The sequence below is a fragment of the Neltuma alba genome, unplaced genomic scaffold (genome assembly GCF_004799145.2).
Source record: "Neltuma alba isolate B1F8T4 unplaced genomic scaffold, ASM479914v2 tig00003378_pilon, whole genome shotgun sequence".
NCBI classification, from domain to species: domain Eukaryota; kingdom Viridiplantae; phylum Streptophyta; class Magnoliopsida; order Fabales; family Fabaceae; genus Neltuma; species Neltuma alba.
In genome coordinates, this window is record NW_021633257.1 from 1 (window position 1) to 23,288 (window position 23,288).

A 23,288-nucleotide genomic window follows, 5' to 3' on the forward strand; every position below is an offset into this window, starting at 1 on the left:
TCACTTATATTTGAAAGCCCAGGCCTTTGCATGATATTATAGTTTGTTGGATTGATCAGCATTCAGTACATAAAGGGGAAGGTCTCAAACGCCTAAATCTATTCATAGTGGAACTCATACGAGCAGGGATTTTAACCCCTTCGCATATGTGCGGCAGCTAATTGTTAGTGGGATCATGGATATGAATGTAAATTTGGTTAACCTGGAGAGATGTAAACACGAATTTTGAAGCAGCTTCCTGGTGACTTCTTGCATAATGCTTTGGAAGAATCAGGGATTGTTGAAGGAATGCTGCTAGAGGAAGCCTTGCAAATTTACTTGAATGAACGTCGGCTTATACTCCGTGGTTCGTTTAGTGAACAATGTGATGCTGCTGCTGCTATTCCATCTTCATTTAAGCAAAAGCACAATCCATCTTCCGCAAAGGATGCAGCTTCTACATTCAGAGATGTTGAAGAATTGAAAGCAGCCATCACAGCACTATTACAACTGCCTAGCACTTTATCAGATTTGGGTGATGCAGGGTTGGATGAATCTCAGGGAAGTGTTCGAAGTATTTTGTCTCCTTACAGCAAGATTGATCCTGTGGAAGGTACACTTGGTTGTGAAGAATGTAGAAGGGCAAAGAGACAAAAAATAAGTGAGGAACGAAACTCATCTGTTCAGGGTCATTCAATAGTTTTATCTGATGAAAAAGATGCTTGGTGGATTAAGAAGGGGATGAAATCTTTGGAGTCTCTCAAAGTTGATGAACCAGTGAAGTCAACCAAGCAACCTACCAAGAGCCGGCATAAGAGTGTTCATAAAACCAATAGTCTTGCTCAGCTGGCAGCTGCCAGAATTGAGGGTAGCCAGGGGGCATCAACAAGCCATGTATGTGATAATAAGGTAAGTTGCCCTCACCATAAAACTGCAATGGATGGGGATATGCCAATGTCGGTGGATGGAATCCAAGCAATTCCCTACGAGGATATTGTCTCAATTGGAAGAGATCTTAAACGGCTTCGCTTTGTTGAGAAACGGGCAATAGCAATTTGGCTGGTGAATGAAGTCAGGCTGCTAGTTCAGGCAATTGAAAAGAATACTGGTCAAATTGGCCAGTTTGGCCGGCCTTTTGCTGTTGCTGATGATAGAAGCACAATACGATGGAAACTTGGGGAGGATGAACTTTCTACAATACTTTATCTGATGGATATCTCTGATGATTTAGTGTCAGCAGTCAAGTTCCTTCTATGGTTGCTGCCGAAGGTTCCCAGTAGCCCCAGCTTTACAATTCATAATGGGAGGAATGTTCCAGTGATGCCAAGGAATGTAGATGGCCAAGTTTGTGATGTGGGAGGCTTTTTTGTTATCATCACTGAGAAGGTTTGCACTCAATTCAATTTAATTAAATGGTTTTGTTCGTGAATGGTGCCAAATCTTTTTTACTTTTTCCTTCTGTTGTCAGTTCATGTAGGTTTTGTTTCTTTCTCAATAACTTGTTTCCTGATTTTGTTTTTTAAATTATTGTCAGCTTTCTTTGCCTAATGCTATATACTATTTATTCTTTGATCATTTTTTCCTTGTAAAAGAAGCTTGCAAGCTGTTCTCTCATTGTGTTTCTTTTCCTTCTCGACTTTGCCACCTAAACTATAGACTGGTGTTGTGCCGTAAAATTCTACATAACATTTCACAGCTACTGAGACTTGTACAAACACAAGCCTTTTTCTATCCATTCAAAACACGAATGATTATTTTAATGTATAAAAGGAAGATCTGATATTTGAAAGAATTAGTAGGCTGTTTCTTTTTGGATTGCTGAACCTCTGGTGAGGTGTCTACGACTTCATATGAGCTTCCATGCTTATTTCACTTCATGGAATTAAGCTTTATCTTTTCATTGAGACTTCGTGAGTATTCTTTGTCTCTTTATATATATTGTCGTTTATTGACTGTTCTTTATTTGATATCTGGGATTTGAAGTAATTTTTTGAATCTTATCCTCTAACATTGCATTTGGTGCAGGTATGAGAACATTCTTGCTGCTGCCGATCTTGTTCCCAAAGCTCTGTCAGCTGCGATGCATCGTACCACAGCCATTATGGCATCCAATGGAAGGATTTCAGGTTCAGCGGTGCTAGCCTTTTCTTGTTATCTATTGAAGAAATATAGCAATGTGGCTAGTGTCATTGACTGGGAGAAGACTTTTAAGGCTACAAGCGATAGAAGACTTTCTTCTGAGCTTGATTTTGGAAGGTCAATGGATGGAGAGTCAGGGTTTCCCCTGGGAGTTCCTAAGGGAGTTGAGGATCTTGATGACTTTTTCCGTCAAAAGATAACTGGGGGCCGTTCATCCAGAATAGGATTGGGCATGAGAGACATAGTGCAACGTAATGTAGAGGAGGCATTGAATTATCTTGTTGGAAAGGAAAGAAAGCCCGTTGATGGGGCACCAAAAGGTCCTGCTATGGAAAAATGGGATAATGGATATAAAATTGCTCAACAAATAGTTACTGGTTTAATTGACTGCATACGGCAGACTGGTGGTGCTGCTCAAGAAGGGGATCCCTCTTTGGTCTCTTCTGCTGTTTCTGTCATTGTTGGTAGTGTAGGGCGAACTATAGCAAGAATACCTGATTTTTCAGTTGGAAATAGTCATTCAAGCACACTGGCTACAGGTTCACTGAACTATGCTAGATGCATTCTGCGAATGCATATAACATGTCTGTGCCTACTTAAGGAAGCTCTAGGAGAACGCCAAAGCCGTGTATTTGAGGTTGCTCTTGCAACAGAAGCTTCTACTGTTCTTGCTGGAGTTTTTGCTCCTAGCAAAGCATCCCGTGCTCAGTTTCAAATGTCTCCAGAAGGCCATGATGCTGGTATCAGTATTTCAAATGATAGTGTAAACAACTCAAGTAAAGTTGTATTCGGGAGAGCAACAAAAATTGTGGCTGCTGTCTCTGCACTTGTTGTTGGTGCTGTTATATATGGTGTTTCCAGCCTGCAAAGAATGGTAACAGTCCTCCTGTTGAAGGAGGGTTTGGATGTAGCACAATTTGTAAGAAGCACAAGATCTAATTCAAATGGAAATGCACGATCAGTTGGTGGTTACAAGGCAGATAGTTCAATTGAAGTTTATGTCCATTGGTTTAGATTGTTTGTTGGGAACTGCAGAACCATCAATGATGGATTAGTGGTGGAACTTTTAGGTGAACCATCTATTATAGCACTTTCAAGGATGCAGCACATGCTTCCTCTTAGATTAGTCTTTCCACCTGCCTATTCCATGTTTGCTCTTGTTCTGTGGTGGCCATTCATTATGAATTCTCATTCTGTAGCCCGTGAAGACATGAATCAACTTCATCAGTCTCTATATGTTGCCATAAATGATGTAATAAAACATTTACCTTTTCGAGATGTATGCTTGAGAGATAGTCAAAGTCTCTATGATTTTATGGCTGCAGATGCAAGTGATGCTGAATTTGCAAAGTTGCTAGAGTTGAATGGTTCGGATATGCATTTCACTTCCAAGGCATTTGTTCCTCTCCGTGCAAGGCTTTTTCTGAATGCGATGATTGATTGTAAAATGCCACAATCTATGCTTCCTCAGGATGATGGAAGCGAGATTTCTGGATATGGTGAATCCAAGCTTCGGGACAAGATAGTGCATGTTTTAGATAACCTGCAACCTGCTAAATTTCACTGGCAATGGGTTGAACTTAGGCTGCTTTTAAATGAACAAGCTCTTGTTGAGAAACTGGAAGCAACTGATATGTCCTTAGCTGATGCTATACGTTTGTCCTTCCCTAATCCAGAGAAGTCTGCTTCTGCTTCTGAGAACAAGAACAATTTTATTGCAATAATTCTCACTAGGTTACTGGTAAGGCCTGATGCTGCATCCCTTTTTCAGAGTTGATTCATCTTTTTGGGACGTCGCTAGAGGATTCGATGTTGCTGCAGGCCAAATGGTTCCTGGCTGGCCATGGTGTTCTTTTTGGTCGGAAGACCATTAAGCAATGGTTAAATAATATTGCGGAGAGTAAAGGCCTTTCTGTTAAGGCCCAATATTGGGAGCCCTGGGGTTGGTGTAATCCTTGTACTGAACTGGGGGCCAACAGGGAGAAGTTTGATACTGCATCTTTTGAAGAAGGAGAAGTTGTTGAAGGGGGGATGGAGCTGAAAAGGTGCTTGAAAAGTTTTCCTCAAGTGATTGACCAACTGCATGTGACTGAGAGGGCTCTTGTTGAGTTAATTATTCCTTGTATAGATCAAAGCTCTGATGAAACTCGCAATTCATTTGCAAGTGATTTGATTAAACAATTGAATAGTATTGAGCAACAAATTTCTGCAATTACTCGTGGGCTAAGCAAGCAATCTGGAAATACTCCTCCTAAAATTGAAGGTCAGACTAATAAAGTTAATAGCCGCAAAGCTACAAGAGGGGGCAGCCCTGGATTAGCTAGGAGACAAACAGCCGCAACAGATTCTTCTCCACCTTCTCCTGCAGCTTTACAAGCTTCTTTGTCATTACGTTTGCACTTCATCATGAGATTTCTTCCTATTCTTTGCACAGATGGGTAATATATTATCAAAATTTTAATCTTTATTTGCTTTCTTAAAAAAAAATTTAAAAAAAAAATGATGTATTAATCATGATTGTCTTGAACCATGTGTCAATTGTTACTTATTTTTGAAGTTGTGCTTGTACATTTACTTCATTTTTTGCCCTTTAATTTGCATACCCTTTGAATTTCCTTGAAATGCATCCACAATGGAGATAAATGCATCATAGGTTGTTTTTCTTGGCAGGATAAGGCTTTTGTTGTTGTTGTTGTTTTTTTATAACTAATGTATACCTGGTGTATTAAGAAATGTGGTGTTGTGACTGCTGCCACTAGTGATGATAGGTTGTGCTTTGTTGTATCAAAGGGATTTCCTTTGTTTTTTAAGCAAGCCACATCAGAATTTCTAGTTTTTTTGGAACAACTTTTGCATACTATGATACAGTTTATCTGAATTGCATGTTGAATTTTGCAGGAAGCCATCTCTGCGGAATATGAGACATGCACTTGCCTCTGTAATTCTTCGTCTCCTTGGTAGCCGGGTTGTGTATGAGGATGCAGTTATATCTGTCAATGCCCTGCGTGGTTCTCAGTTGAAGAGGGAGGTGGAATCACCTTCCAAAGCTTCTGCTGGTCCTGTAGAGATTTCTGTTGAGGGCCTCTTTGATCGCATGTTGTTTGTTTTGCATGGATTATTGAGTAGCTGTCTTCCAAGCTGGCTTAGGTCGCCAGTTTTTTCAAAGTCGACCAGTGACACTACCTGGGATATTTCTGGATTTGATCAAGAGTTGCTGGAGACTCTGCAGGTCTAATCACTCAGCCTATGAATCTGTGGCTTTTCATCTTTATTTACTATATAACCTTTGAGTTGGCAATACTAAAACTACACTTTTGATATCGCCTTGGGATGGAGTTAACAAGATGACATTATATAATTTTCTTGCCAATTTGGATATTTTATATTCACAAAAGTGAACGTTTATGGTGCATTTGGAAAAATATAGAGGGGAAGAATTGGTAAGTATAAAAATGGGATATAAAATTCATATATAGACAGTCTTCTGTCATTCTTTCTATAAATATTGGAAGTACAATTTGGTCTTCTTGCGTATATAATAATCTGTTGTGTGATACAGAATGACTTGGACCATATGCAACTGCCAGGTGCTGTAAGGTGGCGTATCCAGGCTGCAATGCCAGCACTTGTTCCCTCTATGCGCTGTTCCTTGTCCTGCCAGCCGCCATCCGTTCCAGTTTCTGCACTTTTTCCCCTCCAACACCGCACAGCAAAGCCTGTGTCTAACTCCACTAGTTCAAACACAAGAAACCCAGTTTCATTAAGAACTGCTGCTACCACGTCTGGGAAGTCAAAACAACAGGACAATGATTTGGAAGTTGACCCTTGGACGCTTCTAGAAGATGGAGCTGCGAGTAGTACGGCTACTGCAGGAAGTGGTGACCATGTTAATCTTCAAGCCGCAAGCTGGCTTAGAGGGGCTATTAGGGTGAGACGGACAGACCTTACGTACATTGGTGCTGGGGATGATGAGACTTGATTCTAACATACTCTTGCTTCCAAATAAGTGCTGGTGTATTATTTGATCCGTGCATGAGCACTGGCATGAAGATGCTGGTCCATGCATGCCCTTCTCCATTGTTATTTTATGTTGAGCCGTAGATGAAGTGGTGGTGGTGTCGGCATGGCTTGCCCCATCTCCATTGGCTCCAGCCTGGTTGACTACCAACTAACCCATAGACCACCCTGATCCGGACTGCGCATTGCCCGGCATGGTCGGAGGTTTGTATATATAGGCATGAGATGCATATTTTTTCCCCTATCTAACTTTTATAGAGCATAGGAGGGGTGTTTCAGCTCCATTTGCTCCTAGGAGCCTGCTTAAGCCATTTCTAGCTGCTTCAGGCTTATTTTCATCTGTGGTCCTGTTTGGATCATGGAATACAAATGTGAATGAAAATAAAGGTTTTGACTTCAAAAGGAAGAATTGTTTTATGTATAACCAAAACTATGCATGGATAAAAAAAGTAAAGACGAACGTGTTTTTGTTTACATCAAAATGTGGGAATGTAATATTAACATGCTTCATTTTTTCACAAAAACAAACTGTTTTGTTAATTTTTAAAGAAGGCCGTAGATCACTGAACTATGCGCTTGCCTTTACTGCCTACCCTTGCCTTTCTGCCTTGACCTCCAGCACCTGCGCTTCTGTCCATGAGATGGCTGAATTATAATTTAATATTGCTTAAACCATTAATTCTAAATTTTAAGAAGTCAAACGTAATTCTGGAAAAAAAAACTATTCATGTAGTTCGAAACTTCGAAGAATGATAATGTTATAGTGTCGTTAATTTCAATTTATATATTTTGTTTTCTTGAAAGAATTTAAATTACAAAGTAGAATAAGATTATAATAAAAATTGAAATAACTAAATAATTTTAAATTTACTATTTTGTAAGTGGTACAAACGACAGTTGGCTATTTAGTAACTGTTGTTTCCCAAAAATTGTCAAAGGATTACAAGTTAGAGTTGGTGAATTATAGAGCTCCAAATCAAACTTCTCATACTATTTTAGAATTTTAAAATATTATGAAATAACAATATTTTCTTTATTTCTGGTGATTACTTTCATATAGTTATCGATTATTTTAGTTTTACTATTGACTACTTTTGTTTTCAAAGTTGTAAATGTAATGACTACTTTTGTATAACTATTAGCCGCACAAAAGTAGTAAATAAATAAAAAGTAGTTACTAGATCTCCAACAACATTTAGTGTATTTTTTGAATTTTTAAACAAAAATAGTCAATAACAAAATTAGAGTAGTCAATAGTTAAATAAGAATAATTACTAAATTTATAAAAATAAAAATAGTCAATCGCAGTACTAAATAAACATGAATAGTCATCAAAATTCAAAAAATAAATATAGTCAATAACTAAAAAAAATAATCAATACATAAAACAAATAGTAGTCGTCGAAACTCCAGTGACTGGTAATTGGAATTTCAATGACATGTTGCTAAAGTTCTAAGAGTCAAAAACCAGCTAAAGGTGATGAGGTGGTAATATTTAAAAAGAAAAAAAGAAAAAAAATAGTGAAGGATATTTGTGTAATTTTACAAGATTTGGAAATTTCAAATAATATAAGGGGTCTGAATTGAAATTTTAAAATTCACCTATGCTGATTTATCATTTATTAATTTTTAGGGTTTTTTATTATCCTTTTCCCTCTTTTTTACTCCCATTGCTGTCCCTGGCGTCATTCATTAACTTTTAGAAGTGAGAGAAGTATATTCTTTTTATTGGCCTGAAGATAAAAGCATGCTCTTAATCCTTATAGTATTCGACCATCACACTCATAGAAATTAACCCACATGACATATAATTTGTTTTCATTTTAGATGTTAGCTTTCTACTTCGATTTTTTTGGAATATGATAATAGACAAAGATAAATTGATACTATCTCTAGTTCAAAATGTAAGCTAAACTTTATTAGAGGGGCTTGGTTTTTTTTATAAAATAACATTCAATTTTGTCTAAGTAGTTAGTACGTTTTTTCCAATTTTACCTCATATATTCTCTTTCTTCTTTAATTCATTTATTGTATTTTTTACTTATTTTTTTCATTAATAAAAGTGTATTTTGAAAAAAAAATATCTTGCATATTTATTGTTTTAAACTGATTTTAACTAATTTTTTGATAAACGTAAATGGATAAACTTTTAACTTATATTTTGAATCGGAGAGAGTATTAAATTGTGATATGGTAGTTTGATTTTATCCTTATTACAGCAAGAAAAAATGTTCTGCAATATTACCTCTGGTCATAATTATAAAATCTCATTTATAGTCTATAAACAAAGTTTTATAATTAGATTCAAAAGTAATATTAATAATATAAAACGAAATTAACTACAGTGCAGCTTTTGGTTAAATAAGTACGGCCTCTTAAAAGCCAAATGCTAGTAGATATTTCGATTCGTTTTAATCAATAATCAGCACTAAGTTGAAGATAAGGCACACCACGGACACTTTTAGGCGATCGTGGTTAAATTGGAAGTGTCTATGTTTACATTAAAGTCACACTGGTATTACAATCTAAGTTTCTTCCTTTCTCCACACGCACACAATAAATCAAAATGCTTTTATTCAGTACTAACAAGAGAGTGAAGAATCTTCAAATCATAAAATCACTTGTACCGCTTAATCTTTTGTGATTTGTTTTTCTATTTTAAAAGGAAGCTGCTATAAAGATGCTTAAATCATCATATCGAATATGAAAGCAGTCATATGTATTACAATTAACAACTAAGCCGTATATATTTTGCATGGGAAAGCATCTCATACAAATATCAATTTACGAATCTATGATGCAATGCTGAAAACAGCTTATAACCCCATTTGGGATCTCTATACATCTTGATTCCTCACTGATTTATCAGCATAAAGAACATCCTCAATCCAAGCAACAATGTTGAATGCTAGGCCTTCCAATACTCTAGCGTAGCTCTCTAGTATTGCTTTCCCTACGTCCTGCACAAGAAAGTTTCATTGTTCTCCAGTCAATTAGTTTGCAAATTGCAGTTCTTCAGTTCTTCTTGTTTGTCGTTGTCATTTTCTGGGGGGTTCTTGTCCATATCAGAAGCATTGATATGACTATAAATATATTTTTTCAGTGTTGAATATAAATTTATAGGTCCTAAAACTTACCCGGTTGTATTGAATCTTGCATGTGTCCAAGGAAGTCTGTGAAAGCTCAGGATATCTTTGCTTCAAGCAATAAAGTAGAGTCTCGGCTCTCTCAGCTAATATATAGTTTTTGTCACTCCGTTCTGTCTCAGACATGAGGTCCTTTACCTTGCTCCATGATGACTTTGAATGGCTCAGACAAGCTTTACGTCTCCATGTGTACATTGATGCTTCGACTCGATCTGCTAGCTGAAGTGCTTCATGTTCAGAACTTATTTTGAGACAGTCAAGAAGGTGATCAGCTGAGAATTTGTCTGCAGTATGCAGATAGCGATAAATTGAATCTCCAATACTAGCTCTTCCACTCTGGATAGATTTATTTTGAAACAGCAGCGAAGTCAGATAAATATAGCCATTTTCAGACATATATGTGAATGCTATTTGATACATTCTATGAAACTGTAATTTCACTAAACAGTTTGAGCACTTGAGTTCAACTGTCGCTTAATATGGTGGGTATGGAACCTTTTGGTTAAAGTTGTTCTTGATACCGAATATTCTTACCCTTCTCTTAACTTTTTTTGTTCTTTTTTTTTTTGGGGTTACGTTAAAAGAATTTGAACTCTTGACTTCAACCAACACCCAACCTCAACCCCGCCCTTAAGTTAGTCTTAGGTGGCTTTCTCCTACTCCAACTTTATTCTAGGGCTTTTATATCAATCTTGGGAGACAAGCACAGACAAAAAGATGGTGTCGTTAGGTTTAGATGTTACAGCAGCCTCAGTATAAATTTACACCAAACTGTTCTGCTATTCTCTTGAAGTCTCAGTTCTCATTGTAGGCTTACATAAAATCTTATTGCAATTCAAAGTGTAAATCCAAACCAAATTATGATACAATATTGCATTTTTCAGAGTCTAGCCTTATCAGTTCTCAGTAGAATCAAGGCTAATAATATTACACAAACTCATTCTGCTAGGATTTAAAATTAAAATTTCCAGAAACATAGGCTGTCTTTAATCAACAATGAGGACTAACCTTGGGAAGACTGGCCATATATGATTCTGGGATATCCATCTCTGCGAGGATGCTACTATTTATAGCCATGGCTGCTTTGTGAATCTGATTAGCACAATCCCGTTTTGCTTTCAAGTGCTTCCTCGAATTGTCAGAGAGGCCACTGTGGGGAACACAAGGAACCGGTAACCACCACTTCTCATCATTTCTTTGAACAATCTTTCGAAATGAGCCTACACGTGAATGCATAGAATTTCCCGATATGCTCCCTTGCTCCGCATACCAAAATTCAGTATCCTGGAAACTATCCAGTATTTCCTGTAAAATGATCAATACCCACAAGTCATGAGGTTTTTCAGAGGAAATAGAATTGTCAAGTACAAGACGCAACAGATGGTTGACTAACTATAAGCATCATGTCAAGCTTCTGCAGTGCCGGAAGGTTGATGTAAATATCCGACCTTGGTCTACTTGTCATCATCTGGGTGACATCACAGGATCCAATCAGATATAAACAGATATTCCAAACAAAGACCATCAAACTATAGTCATGGTTTTAGCAAAATTTCACCTCTATTATGGTGCCATCTAAATACTGTGCAGTTGGGGCAAATTCGACTATGTAATCACAGACTGATAGAAGACATTTCATTTCCCTACTCCACATAGCCTTCTTCTCAGGCTTCAGAGGCTCCAACTTCAAATTTTGTCCAAAAACAGTAGCTGCAGACATTAGAATTCAGAATCAACTACCATATCAATGGAGTTGATTGTCTTTTGAGAACCAAATCAAGGGAGTACACAAAGTTTGCTCTCAAATCCAAAATATAATGCATGAAATTTCAACAGGATCATGCAATAATTACTATGAAAGAATTACCATAAAGGTTGGTAATGGCATTTGAGATTGTGACAGCAGTGCAGACACCTTTCCCACCGCCAGACATATCCTCCCCAAGAAGAAGCTTAGCGAATTTTTCCTTCATCATTTCAAGTTCTGCTAATTTTCCATAAACATTAAGATTATTACTAGCCTTAAAGACAAAAATTTACAAATAACCGCACAACCTCTACAAAACCAACCTGATTCTAAGGGATCCAGGTCTTCAAGTTTATTATCCAATGAATGCCTGCCCGGTTTTATCCCTAGCCTTGTAAGAACTGCTTGATTGGTAACGGGTTTCGCAGTGAGACACCAGGAAGGTGAGGGCTCACCAGCAGAGCTATTGTCATCAACAGGCTCTGAGAAATTAGAGGCCTGAGAGTTAGACCGGCAGTAGGCGAAAGAATCACTACTAAATGTGGAATACCCAGTGGCTGATTGATCATTCTGATCCACAGAGGAAGCTGAAGGCTGATAACCAACATCACAATTTTCGTCAAAATTTGACGAATTGTCCATCTGAGCTCAAGATTCTGTGGTCAAATTCCTCAACCTGCACGCAATCATGATAATTGTGTCTCACATTAGGTTTTGGACTTTTAGGGTTCCCAATTCAAGAACTTCATGATCACCTACAGACACACAAATTTAATGGGACGCTAACATATATGCACAATTTATAATGAAGCTAAACTGCATAAATCCAAAACGAAATAAAAGGGGAAATGAGATCAAAAGAAAAAGCTGAAAGCTTCAACATTTTCCTGTCTTCTGAAAGCACAAAAGCAGAAAAGCTAACCAAAGAATGTTCTTGCTGGTGAGACCAAAAGTACCAGAATGAGAAGTCACGGCTAAAGCTCTCAACATATATAAATAAGAGAAAGTACTACTCTTTCATTGCTTTCCGACAGCAAAACAAACTGAAATTTTGAAAACTCGAAAAGAACAACAACGGTTAGAAAAGATAAAAAATAAAAGCAACGGTCGCCAACAGATTTTTCTCTGTAGCTTTCAAAGTTACCTTTTTTTTGAATAGAAATAGAAGCGAGAAGCTAAAACGGAAGAAGCATTTGAAACAGTAACCCCTCTGGCCAGAAGCGCTGTGGGGCTTAATAGCCTTCTCTGATGAGGCTTCACATGCCAAAAAAGGAAACTGCTCTTGGAAGAATATCAAAAAGAGGGAAATTATTGTGCTGAAGAAGAAGGAAGCAAAGAGAATTTCCCCAGCAATGGCGAGATTCCTCCACGGGTGAGGAAAGAGGTGGGAGATGAGAACAAGACGTGCAAGCGGTGTTTTTATTACAGTTGGACTGGGTAATGAACCTCAGGTTCCAGTCCTCTGTCTCGTCTGTTTATTATATGGATGGTCGTTAATGATGCATGTTATTGGGTTATTTAGTAGTAGTATTTTTTTTATTTTTAATTAAAAAAAATTAGGACCAGTCTCTCCCATATATTTAAAAAAAAAAAAAACGTTTGTGACGTAAGTGATAAAGTTTGTGCCTTGCTATGTGCCCTACTGCGCTGCTACTTCCACTCGGATTCACATCAGATTTTAATAATAAATTTACACTTTCAAAAACAATTAAATTTAAATAATCAAATTTAATGCCCCGATTTATAACCACGGTGATCTCTTCTCATTTTAATGATTAATCGGGACTCTTATAAAATTTATATTCTGTAAGAATATGATATTTTTTATTCTTAGAAGTTTTAGATACCTGTAAAATATTCTGTTCAAGATAAAATTCTTTTTAAATTTTATTAAACCTTAAGAATATTTAACATTGACTTTTTTCAAAGAATATTTTGTTTGGTGAACATTGTACTTCTTCGCCTAAATTGGCGCTGTCTGTCAATTGAAGTTTGGTTGGCCCGTTTTTTTTTTTTTTTGGGGTCAAAAGCACGTAAGTTTAATTTTAAAGAAGTAACTATTCTAAATGTCTCTGGATTGAACAATAATTACAAGCGGACTGGATTTTATAAAGTCAGAATATTTTGATAATATCAAACTTCATATGAAAATGTTTGTTCTTTTTGGCCAACTATATGTGTAAAACGTTTAGTACAGTTTGTGTTAATTATCAAAATAAATTATTTAAAGAAATTTTAATCAGTAGCTAGTACTGTTAAATTGAGCAGAAAAACACAACTGATTTTTTTTTCCATACAAGTATCAAACATTATGCGCGCGCGCGCGTGTGAAGATCTGACTTTTGTGTTGCTTACTTTGGTTCACGGGCGAAGAAGCTGGTGGATTTTGGTATCGAATATCAGTGACTTGTATGCAAATATATAAAATATTTGATGGCCAAAAGGAAAGAAGGGTCTTCTAATACTACTTCCGCTGCCTAATATAATATAAGAGTTAATTTAATTATAAGTATGAGATGTTAATTTATTTCTTCTTTTATATTTATTTATTTTTTTAATATAGTTCTTATAAAAGTTTTACATGTTAAATGTTTTTATTAAGTAGTAATTTTATCTAATATACATAATTATTAAAGATATTTTAAAAAACTAACTCTTATTTATTACAAATAACTATCCTAACCAATTTTTTTTTAATATACTTAAATTAATGAACTAGTTCTTAGGTTAAAACAAAATTATTGGATGAGGTGAGGTCAAGGGCTGATTTGGCAGCATGTGAAGCAGATGAACACGAACATACCCACGAGTTTCGACGTTCTCTACAGATCGCCAAAATAGTAGCGAGTCATTTCTTCAACGATTAATATTTTAAACCAAATAGTACAGAAAAAGTAAATTTAATATTCTGTATTACAAGCTCTGTTTTTTGTTGGTGTATGATAAAACAGATCTTTAAATCTAAGATTTACTTCTGTTGATAATTTTCCCAATTTATCTTTGTTGCCTGCTATACATCATTCTTAATTATAAAATTTATAGAGTGGATGAGATTTATATTAATAAAAAAAAAGAAAATTATAATCAAGTTTCACAGAAGAAGAATAATTACTAAAAAGTTCTAATAACAATCTTAACAACCTATAATGACAAGTCCTATAATGAGAATGACAACATCTGCGACTTGTTTTTCAATTGTTTTCTTTGCTTGAAATCTCATTATAATTCTCTCTAAAAAAAATAAGATAAATTTATAAATACAGAGCAGCACTAGTTTGGTTGATACTTGATATAGTACTATGTATTAATAATAATAATAATTTTTTAAATTTGTAACATGAGATGGACTATCAATATTATTAGCTGGCTACATTCAGTGAATTTCCTGAATGAGAGATAAATACGGAGGAAAGGTGAGGCAATGAAATCTGAATAAAGGAACATTAATTTTGTCATTTTTATTTTGATGGTTTGAAATTTAATACATGTGGTTGGCTGGTCTTGTCGGATGTTAGCCAGGAAAGCATCCATGTGAACAAATATTAAATTAAATTTGATAATAATATTAACAATATTCTTCCCTGTGGGTTCATGAGGCGCACATATTATTACTAATATCAGATTAACATCAGATTAACTACTATTTAGTGTATGTATTTTTATTTTTTTTTGCAACTTGTCATACCAAAAAGAATGGAAATCCCTAATTTAACCATTAATTTCAATTAACTTGATTTATTTATTTCAAGAGAGATTTTGCATTTTAGAGACATAAAAAATCAGGAACATATGCAGAAAAACGTGCCCACCATTTCTCTCAAATGTATAGTTTGATGGTTCCAAAGAATATATGGTCGGTAGTTGAAGATTGAAAGTCAAAATAATTTTCAAATAGTATACTACATTTCAGTCCCAGGCAAAAAAAAACAAGAAGAAGAAGACGAAGCACACTTTCCACCAATCCGAGGCCTTTTTTTTTTTGGCATTTTCATTAAAAACAAATATCTTAGGTCTCTAGAAGCTTATAATTATATTTCTCTCCCTCGGTGAAAGGACGAAATTTAGTATAATTTTTTGAAAAATATATTTGTCAATACTTAGTATCAATACTTTAAAAGTATATCAATTGGATTGAGATAGGATATTCTTTTTCTGCATTTCACAATGGGACAAGGAAAAAAGGAGATAAAAAAGAGGAGAAAAAGCGAGATCGCATAAATATAGTTAATGTTTTGTCACAACACGGCAATCCTAATTTCTCTTATAATCTTTGTCTTTGGTAATCTTGTTATTATTGTTGCATAAAAAGAGGATTTTGTACCATGATATTCTCCACAACTTCAAAATGGATCTAAAGATTGAACCACCTCTTTCTTTCTCTATATCATTTGATTCTCCAGCTGCTTCAATAATCTCGTGCTTTTCTTTCTGCAGGAAACTCTAATTATATAAGTTTGCCATTTCACATGCACACTTAATTTCAATAGCAAAAGTATAAAAAGTGGATTTCAATCAAGAAGAAGAAAGCCTTACATTTACGAAAAGTTTGAATCCGATTTTTATCTGTCCTCTGTAGGTGCCATCTTCAAGCACCACATTGTATGGAGCTGGTTTTATTTCTATATATCCTTTTTCTGTCCCTTCTGAGATTATTCTTCCTATGTAAATTCTGCTTTTAAAAAAATGAAAATTATGCACTATGATTTAACTTTACAGCAAGTAAAATGTGTGGAAATCGCAGAAGGTGGATTTAATTAAGTGGATCCTGTGTATTGTCAAAGATTATTTAATTTTTTTCTACTATTATCTTTCAGGTGGGAATTCGCTGAAAGCTAATGAAGGAGAACAAAAAAGAGAAATATATTACCTGGATTCACCCACAAATCCTCCATTTGTAAATATTTCTGTGTCCATGATTGTGCACTTGAGGTGGCTTAACTTCTTACTATCGTCAAATGATGAGAATTCAAATGTGAATTTCTCATTCCACCAAGTCTTCTCATCTTTTCCTGCATATTATTTTTCACAACCCATTTATTATTTATTTTATATTAACAAAAGTAATAAAATTTAGTAGCTATCCAAAGTAAAAAGCATGGATGGTTTAAAGATTGCCATTGATGATAAAGATGGTTACTCAAAGAGAACTACAATAAATTTTATTTGCAAAAATTAAAGATATTTTAAAACATAGACATCAGTTGTAATTAGTTAAGATGTATCTGATCATATGGCTAGTTTTCATTGGGTTGTACATTGTAATGGAAATTATTGTTTATAATTGCTGCACAGGGGAGTAAAAGCTAGTTCATGTATAAAATATACAATGAAGTATGAGCAGTCGCATTCTTCATAAGGTATAACGTTGCAATTAACTTCAAACTCCGTTGAATAAACTAATATAGTTTTATCTAAAGATTTCCCATTAAATTAAAAAACATGCGGCTGAACGTACAAGAAGAAAAAAGTAACTAGACCTGATGATATTTTGCTTCTTTGAGATTGAGTTCCCCATTCAAGAATCACATAATAGGATGGCTTTCCTGACAGCAAGTTCAAAAACATTTTGTTTTGTTCAGTCCTAGACTGTAATCAGACATACGAGAGAATCCCCATAAAAAAAAATTTTTTTGACATCTCAAATAAAAAATGTTTTGCTATTTGCAAGTTCATTGTTTCAAAATCTATTGAAGTCTTGAAACAAAACCTGATTTGAAATCTAGTAATATCAATTTTTTTTTTTGTGGAATTCTCCCAGATATTGAAACTTGAAAGAAAAATAGAGAAAGAAATTAATATATATCAACTTTTTTTTTTTACACAGAAATATCGTGTGTACCAATAAAGTTGGTACGCTTGATGTCTTTAGCATAAACCAGAAGGACTTCAAGAATTCCTGCCTTCATGTTTTGTGTTCTTGATTTTGGATCCAAAGATTTGGTAATTCTTGTGATGTGCTGTTTAGGAATAATATAAGAATATAAGAATAGCCAAAACTCGAATACTTATTGTGAGCGGTGAAATTAAAGCGATAAGTTACTCAACTAAATAAAGTAGTTGAGGTTTCAATTGGAGTTACGACTTGCAAAGAATTTAAATGAGAAGAAAAAAAGTATTTTTGTTTTGTTAGTTTAGATTTAAGTTTTGCTTTCTCTTATCACATATATGGTCTTAGAATGAATGGGAAGAGAGGAGAATTAATTCGATATAAATTGAAAAAAAATATTAAAAATTCTTTCAAATTATTTCAATTTTTTTAGAATCAACTGGATGTTGGTTTTTGATAGATACAACAGAAACGCATTGTCTTACTCTTTCAGAATATTTTCTATATTTCATTCTCCAAACTTTGATAACGGCTTTACGGCAAGCATTTTAACAGAAGTAATTGTACGACTTAATCAAGAACTGACCCGGTGAATAATTTATATACTCACTCTAACTGAAACATGTAAATACACCAAATAACGCTCTGTTTTGAATTCAATGCATTCATTAGTATTCGTTTGTTGAAGCGATACTGAATTATATAGTCATTTTTTTTAATAAAAAAAGCATACTCGGATAGCGTACGTAGTAACAAGAATTTCTTAACACTCTCCTACACATACTTATGTGCATGATGGATATGAACACCCTGAATTTATTTAGGAGAAAATTGTTTGTTTGTTTTTTCTTGGCCACGCACAGGGATCTTTTTATTAATCTTGTTGACATTAACTGTAGGTACATCTCTCGACAAAATTCAAATATTGATTTGTCATATTAGAAGAGACTAATCTATTTTCTGGTAGACATAACCCCGTTGGTAAATATTGTTTGTTTATTTTTCTATGAAGTTAATTTACCCTTTGGAAAATTTGTAGGGAAGTGACCGATAAATCAGACGCAATTAGAATTCTTGTTTTACAATGGCCTAAATGTAAGAATAGTCAATAAAGTCGAATGAATGCAGAAAGATTAAAACAACACAGATTAAGAAGCAGTAATTAATGTGATAAATACTACATCAATTAGGATCGATTGTATTCAAAGCAATGGCCAAGATAATCAGTAGTATTAAGCATGCAGGGTCGATCTTCCCAAATTCCCCACAAGCATGTATCACAAAGCTTATCGTCTCTCCATCCAATGTATATGTCGAACCATTTAAGAGCAGCACCAGGCCATTGGAAGCTACAATAGTACTGAGTCCTCCCAAAGAAATTCACACGGAACGACCACTCGAAGTGCTCGCCATAACCAATCCGATGAGGTTGCAGGTCGTCGTCTTCTGATCTGCAATGAAGGATCAGATCCTGATGGTGCTCCAAATAGTTGAACACTTTGACGCGCGTCTTCGCCAACATTAAGAATCCATCGACTCCGTTTGATTTTGATGATGCCAACCACAAGAGCACCGCCGACAGTATTAACAGCCCTATGTTCTGCTGAAATCTCCGAGGCATCCTTGTTCTGGAACCCGCCGGAGAAGATCAGGAGAGTTATTATCTTCCGAAATGGGTTTGATTACGGTTTTAATTCATGCAACGAGTAATTTATATCTATTGTCAGTTGGGAGCCACCTAAATTACCTTCGAGTTTGGTTTTTTAGATGAGACGACGGGCTGTTGTAACTTAAAATCGTTATAAATAGAAATTTAGCTAGGTTGCTTAGTTATTACCTGTTCGGTATTTAATTAACAGGGTACCAGTTGGCAACTAAGGGTGTGTTTGGATGAAATCAAACCGTGGTTTGAAAAAGTGATTCTGGAGAATAGATTCTGGGAAGAATAGATTCTGGAAAGAATAAATGTTATAAAAAAGTGATTTTGAGAAGTGAGAGTGTTTGGATAGTTGTTATCAGAAGCACTTTTTATATATACAAATTACTAAAAAAAAAGACATAAGTTAATATGATAATTACAGAAAAAATAGATTTTATGATATATTTTAATTTGAAGGAATAAAATTGTTAATAATATATTTTTTATTAACATAATTAATAATACATAAGATAATATAATTAATAAATAATTAATATGTATATATATTTTTAAAATATAAGATTAAATATGTTTATAAAAAAAATAACAAGATACATATCCTATAAGCTCTCACACTCTCCTTTTTTTCTCTAAAAGTAAAAAATTTCTGCTTTTTCCAAAACCATGGTTTTGGTCCAAAACCACGGTTTGCCCAAAACCAATGGGTGTTTGGGTGACTTATCACCCAAACCATGGTTTGGGTCCCCAAACCATGGTTTGGAGTGTCACCCAAACGGGGCCTAATTAAAGCATTATTATGTGTTTTGATTTTTCAATTTTTTATTGAAGAATTTGAAGTTATGCTTGACCTAATTAATGGCAAAATAATAAAAGTATGTTAATCACTTTTTGAATGTAGAGGCAGAAATTTAATACCTGAACGCACAACCAAGAATCCAAACATGCTCCCAACTAACCAATATGTTATTTTTGTGGTTAAATTGAAGGGGCGGGACTTGTATTTTATTTTTTAGATAAGTTTGAAAGACGACTTTATGGATTATTAAAAAAATTGTATCTCTAACTGGGTCCAATAATATTTAAATTTAATCTAATGACATCATATAATAGATATATAAATATTATAACAAAAATTTTATGGCAATTATTTACTTTGAATAATGTATGTGAAGCAAAACCAAAAAAAGGTGATAGCTGAAGAGCACAAGTCTTAAATTGAAAGATCTTTGGTTTTAAGAAAAGCTGCATATCAAGAACTCAAGCATTAGCGTGGAACCTTGAGTTTTGTATCTAACTTTAATATTTAGAGACATATATATATATATATATATATATGCAATACACACATACATATACCAATATACGCTTCGATTTCCAGTAAATTGAACTACTATTATCAATCCTCATAACTCGACTTCATTAGAATGATAATGCGTATGCGACGAGATATTCTAGCTCAGTTTGAAACCAAGCGACCTGAATATAATGGTCAGTGTCAATCAAATAACGGAACAATTAAATTCAACTGTATATGTCTCCGAGAAAATCAAACTTGGTAAGATCCCTTGCTAGCTAGGAGAGAGTATAATATGAATGTAGGAGCAACTTGGGCACTTGAGATAACTGAATAGGCCAAAACTGCATAGATAGTTTGTACGTATTACTGTTACATTGTTTCGTGCATAGTGGCCACTTGCTGCGGAGTGAGAGTTATAGGAGCCTTTGTTTTGGATTGCATGTATTCTCTTCTTGAATGCATGCAGAATTGTCTCACGTTTTGAAATTTCTTCGAGTTTTGTTTTTTCTGACAGATTCAATATTTCACTGCCCTTAATTATTAGTCGTCGCGGAAGATATACATTCGCCGACAACGTTGACGGGGTTTATTTCTTGGGAGTATGCAACTACGTATTCTCAATTTTTTCCCTTCATTCATTCATTCACCCTTTGTTATTTTGCCACCCCTTGTTTGGTGGGATGCTTATGAGCATCAGTATATAATGGAGGTGAACATATTTCCCTCTTGCCGAAAGGGATCATCACAGTCTGAGTTTTGCATTTAGATACATTATCTCATCACGTTCGATCGTCTTCCCCTTTTCAATTATTCGCATTGGTTTAACATACCCTACGTTCTCTATGAGCCATATAATCTTCTGTAATTTTGTTGTCTATTATGAACCAACGTATTCCAGTCACTTGGATTGGTATAATACTGATTACAGTGGATTGCATGTGCTCTGTAATGATCAGCTGCTGCGTGTGAAAATGGCCTCTAATCAGAATGATGCTAAGAATCCATATTCGGATTACAATAGGAGTTGTGAAAGCTGCAGGAGGGCCGGTACGTGCAGCATCCCCATGCATGGAAGCTCACAATAGAGACCATTACTTCAACAAGTTCAATCATCGTCTGGGACGCAACGAACAGGCTTTGCATCGCTGCAGAGCCTTCCTTATCAATAAAGAACAAGACATACGCAGAGTTTGTCATTTACAGAATGAGGATGATGAATTTCGTAAGTTCGACAATAACGAGGATAATTCCTTCGTAGACATGGTATTCTATGACTCTGTCTCTATCATGGAGCTCTTCCTCGGGCATCAGTACTGGGATGATGATGCGTCGAATCCAACGTGGCGTCTTTTGGGCATCCAGCGAGACATGCTTCTGCTCGAAAACCAGCTTCCACTTTTTGTGTTGCAGGAATTACATCGTAGTGTTGTGCATCCTGTTCTCCGTGAGCATTCAAGTTTCTTTGACCTTGCCCGTGACCACTTCCATGATAATTTTCTAGATGCCGGATCTTCAGCTAGAAAAATAATGAACGCGGAAGAAATGCGACAACTGAAACACTTGACCTATTTTATTCGGTATTTTTATGTTCCAGATCGATGGTCTGTACCAAAACCAGGTAAATGTCAGTATTCAGGTGTGTTCTATAGTGCAAAAAAGCTGAACAAGGCCTTGGTTTGCTTTGAAGCGGTCGATAGCGGTAAATGCTTACTTGACATAGAGTTCAAGAAAGGATTTCTATGCTCTCGACAGTTTTAAGTTCCCACAGCTGAAAATAGACGAGACAACAGAAAGTGTTCTTCGGAACATCATTGCGTTCGAGCAGCATCACTTTGCTGGTGCGGGACAAGATTTCGTTTCCAACTACGTTGCTCGGCTTGATGATCTGATTGACGATAACGAAGACGCAGCTCTGCTTTTTGAGAAGCAAATCACTGTGAACGCGCTGGGAAGCAACGAGGAAGCGACCGAGATGATCAAAAGCCGAGCAAACTACTAGTGATAACATCAAAGTGTGCTCCTGCCAACTCACCAAGGAAGTTAATGGGCACCATGATAGCTTTTGGACTAGGTTTTTGTCGGTGTATTTGGGGGATATTCGGAGAGTTGGTATGTCTGCGGTGGGACTTGCTGTCTTCGTCTTCAGCACCATCAACACTGTCCGTACATTCATGAAGGGATTTTGGGATGAGATGGTTCGTCTTTTATTCTCGTAACACAGTTGCAGTAGTTTTATATGCTTTGGCAGTTCCCCATTTAATAATTTACCCAAAAGAAAAGAAAAGAATACCTGTGAAATTTTTAACTTTAATTTGGCGCACCCGCAGTGTGAAAAGACGGATAGGAATGGTATGCCGAGATGGAGTATTTGAGCAAGGAATTACCAATCATTGAAGACGATGGTTTCCAAATATTGATAAATGTTCCTCCTTTCTAAATCTATTTTTTGGAAACTTAATAATCCAACACACCATTTTTAATTTTTCAAAAAAAAAAAAAGGTAGATATAACAATCCAACATACCATTTTTAGTTTTTCAAAAAAAAAGTAGATATATTTAATTTCGAACCATTGCATGATTAAATATTAAGATCCATGTTCAAATACGAAAATTTAAATAAAATATCTACAAACCCAAAACGAACACGTCAAAGACATAAATTATTATTTAATTATGAATAATGAAATATATTTAAAATTATTAAAATCTATGTAAATCCAAAAAAAAGATATGATTAACTAATAGGGCTACAATTGGGCAACGCAATAAAGTTGATCCGGCTACGTAATTGGGTTAACCCACGAGGCCCAATCTACATTACAAAGTCCAGGCCCTTCACACAAGACTCATCCAGACCAGATTCATGTTCAGCTGCTAAGTGGCTGAAACGGCCCACCAAAACCTTGATGGGGCAAAATGTTGAACGGGACTTGACCCATGCAGTATTGCAGTATTAATTGATTGTTACAATTTTTTTGGGGACTGAATTGATAATTATTACTCCCTCCGTTTCTTATTATAAGAGACATTTGATGCTTATGGCATATTTTCATATATAAAAGACACTTAAAAGTTGTCTCTATTTTTTTGTATTGATTTCCTATTTTACCCCTATTTATTTTGTATCCAACTCATACTCTCTCTCCCTTCCACTTCTCTTTCTTTTAATAATTTAATTGTTCTCTCTCATACTCTCTCTCCTTATTAATAGGGGCATTGTTGGAAAAAACATTATACTTTTTACACATTAATTATTTTCAACTAATTTTAACTGTTTTTTTATTAACGTAATTTGGTTATTTGTCTCTTATAATAAGAAACGGAGGGAGTATAATTTAAAAAGAGAGAAGAAAAAAAGATTTAAGTTTAACTGAAATAGATATATCATGTCTTTGAATCCAAACCAAACACAGAGATCGTACTTTTAACATGTTCAGCCTGTAATCACTGTTGCATTTTGTTTTGTTTTGGCCAC

At 35.2% G+C, this 23,288-nt stretch overlaps 4 protein-coding genes and 1 pseudogene across 5 annotated transcripts; 2 read left to right on the forward strand and 3 right to left on the reverse strand.

Moving 5' to 3' along the window:
* The first annotated feature begins 14 nt into the window (after nt 1–14).
* On the forward strand, nt 15–6,663 carry LOC114741371 (mediator of RNA polymerase II transcription subunit 12-like; annotated as a pseudogene).
* Nucleotides 6,664–8,810: 2,147 nt separating this feature from the next.
* Nucleotides 8,811–12,454, reverse strand: LOC114741370 (rop guanine nucleotide exchange factor 3-like). Of its 2 annotated transcripts, none has more exons than XM_028929627.1 (8): nt 12,173–12,454; nt 11,352–11,704; nt 11,149–11,268; nt 10,840–10,991; nt 10,675–10,749; nt 10,290–10,586; nt 9,273–9,617; nt 8,811–9,095 (listed from the first exon to the last, which is right to left on the reverse strand). In XM_028929627.1, the coding sequence occupies exons 2-8, from the start codon at nt 11,668–11,670 to the stop codon at nt 8,973–8,975; spliced, it is 1,431 nt and encodes a 476-aa protein (XP_028785460.1). In that variant the 5' UTR covers nt 11,671–11,704; nt 12,173–12,454; the 3' UTR covers nt 8,811–8,972. The 2 variants fall into 2 exon arrangements, with proteins under 2 accessions (XP_028785460.1, XP_028785461.1); XM_028929628.1 differs by having other exon boundaries at nt 11,149–11,265; nt 12,173–12,453.
* Nucleotides 12,455–15,540: 3,086 nt separating this feature from the next.
* LOC114741365 (elicitor-responsive protein 1) lies at nt 15,541–16,934 on the reverse strand. The gene is made up of 4 exons (XM_028929622.1): nt 16,868–16,934; nt 16,506–16,571; nt 15,896–16,037; nt 15,541–15,697 (listed from the first exon to the last, which is right to left on the reverse strand). Exons 1-4 carry the CDS (start codon nt 16,932–16,934, stop codon nt 15,541–15,543), a joined length of 432 nt encoding a protein of 143 aa, XP_028785455.1.
* Nucleotides 16,935–18,041: 1,107 nt separating this feature from the next.
* On the reverse strand, nt 18,042–18,476 carry LOC114741366 (S-protein homolog 29-like). The gene has a single exon (XM_028929623.1). The coding sequence runs from the start codon at nt 18,474–18,476 to the stop codon at nt 18,042–18,044; it is 435 nt and encodes a 144-aa protein (XP_028785456.1).
* Nucleotides 18,477–20,799: 2,323 nt separating this feature from the next.
* On the forward strand, nt 20,800–21,811 carry LOC114741367 (uncharacterized). Its single transcript, XM_028929624.1, has 2 exons — nt 20,800–21,486; nt 21,581–21,811. The coding sequence occupies exons 1-2, from the start codon at nt 20,800–20,802 to the stop codon at nt 21,809–21,811; spliced, it is 918 nt and encodes a 305-aa protein (XP_028785457.1).
* Nucleotides 21,812–23,288: the final 1,477 nt, after the last annotated feature.

Excerpts from the sequence above, each read along its gene's own strand:
- LOC114741367 (XM_028929624.1), top strand. The coding sequence starts at position 20,800 with ATGATGCTAAGAATCCATATTCGGATTACAATAGGAGTTGTGAAAGCT. Across the intron at positions 21,487-21,580 it reads AAAAGCTGAACAAGGCCTTG|CTGAAAATAGACGAGACAAC; the intron begins GTTTGCTTTGAA and ends AAGTTCCCACAG.
- LOC114741370 (XM_028929627.1), bottom strand. The coding sequence starts at position 11,670 with ATGGACAATTCGTCAAATTTTGACGAAAATTGTGATGTTGGTTATCAG. Across the intron at positions 10,587-10,674 it reads AGCTTGACATGATGCTTATA|GAAATACTGGATAGTTTCCA; the intron begins GTTAGTCAACCA and ends ATCATTTTACAG. Across the intron at positions 9,096-9,272 it reads GCAAGATTCAATACAACCGG|GACGTAGGGAAAGCAATACT; the intron begins GTAAGTTTTAGG and ends TTTCTTGTGCAG.
- LOC114741365 (XM_028929622.1), bottom strand. The coding sequence starts at position 16,934 with ATGAAGGCAGGAATTCTTGAAGTCCTTCTGGTTTATGCTAAAGACATC. Across the intron at positions 16,572-16,867 it reads CAAGCGTACCAACTTTATTG|GAAAGCCATCCTATTATGTG; the intron begins GTACACACGATA and ends ACTTGCTGTCAG. Across the intron at positions 15,698-15,895 it reads GGATTTGTGGGTGAATCCAG|AATTTACATAGGAAGAATAA; the intron begins GTAATATATTTC and ends TTTTAAAAGCAG.
- LOC114741366 (XM_028929623.1), bottom strand. The coding sequence starts at position 18,476 with ATGCCTCGGAGATTTCAGCAGAACATAGGGCTGTTAATACTGTCGGCG.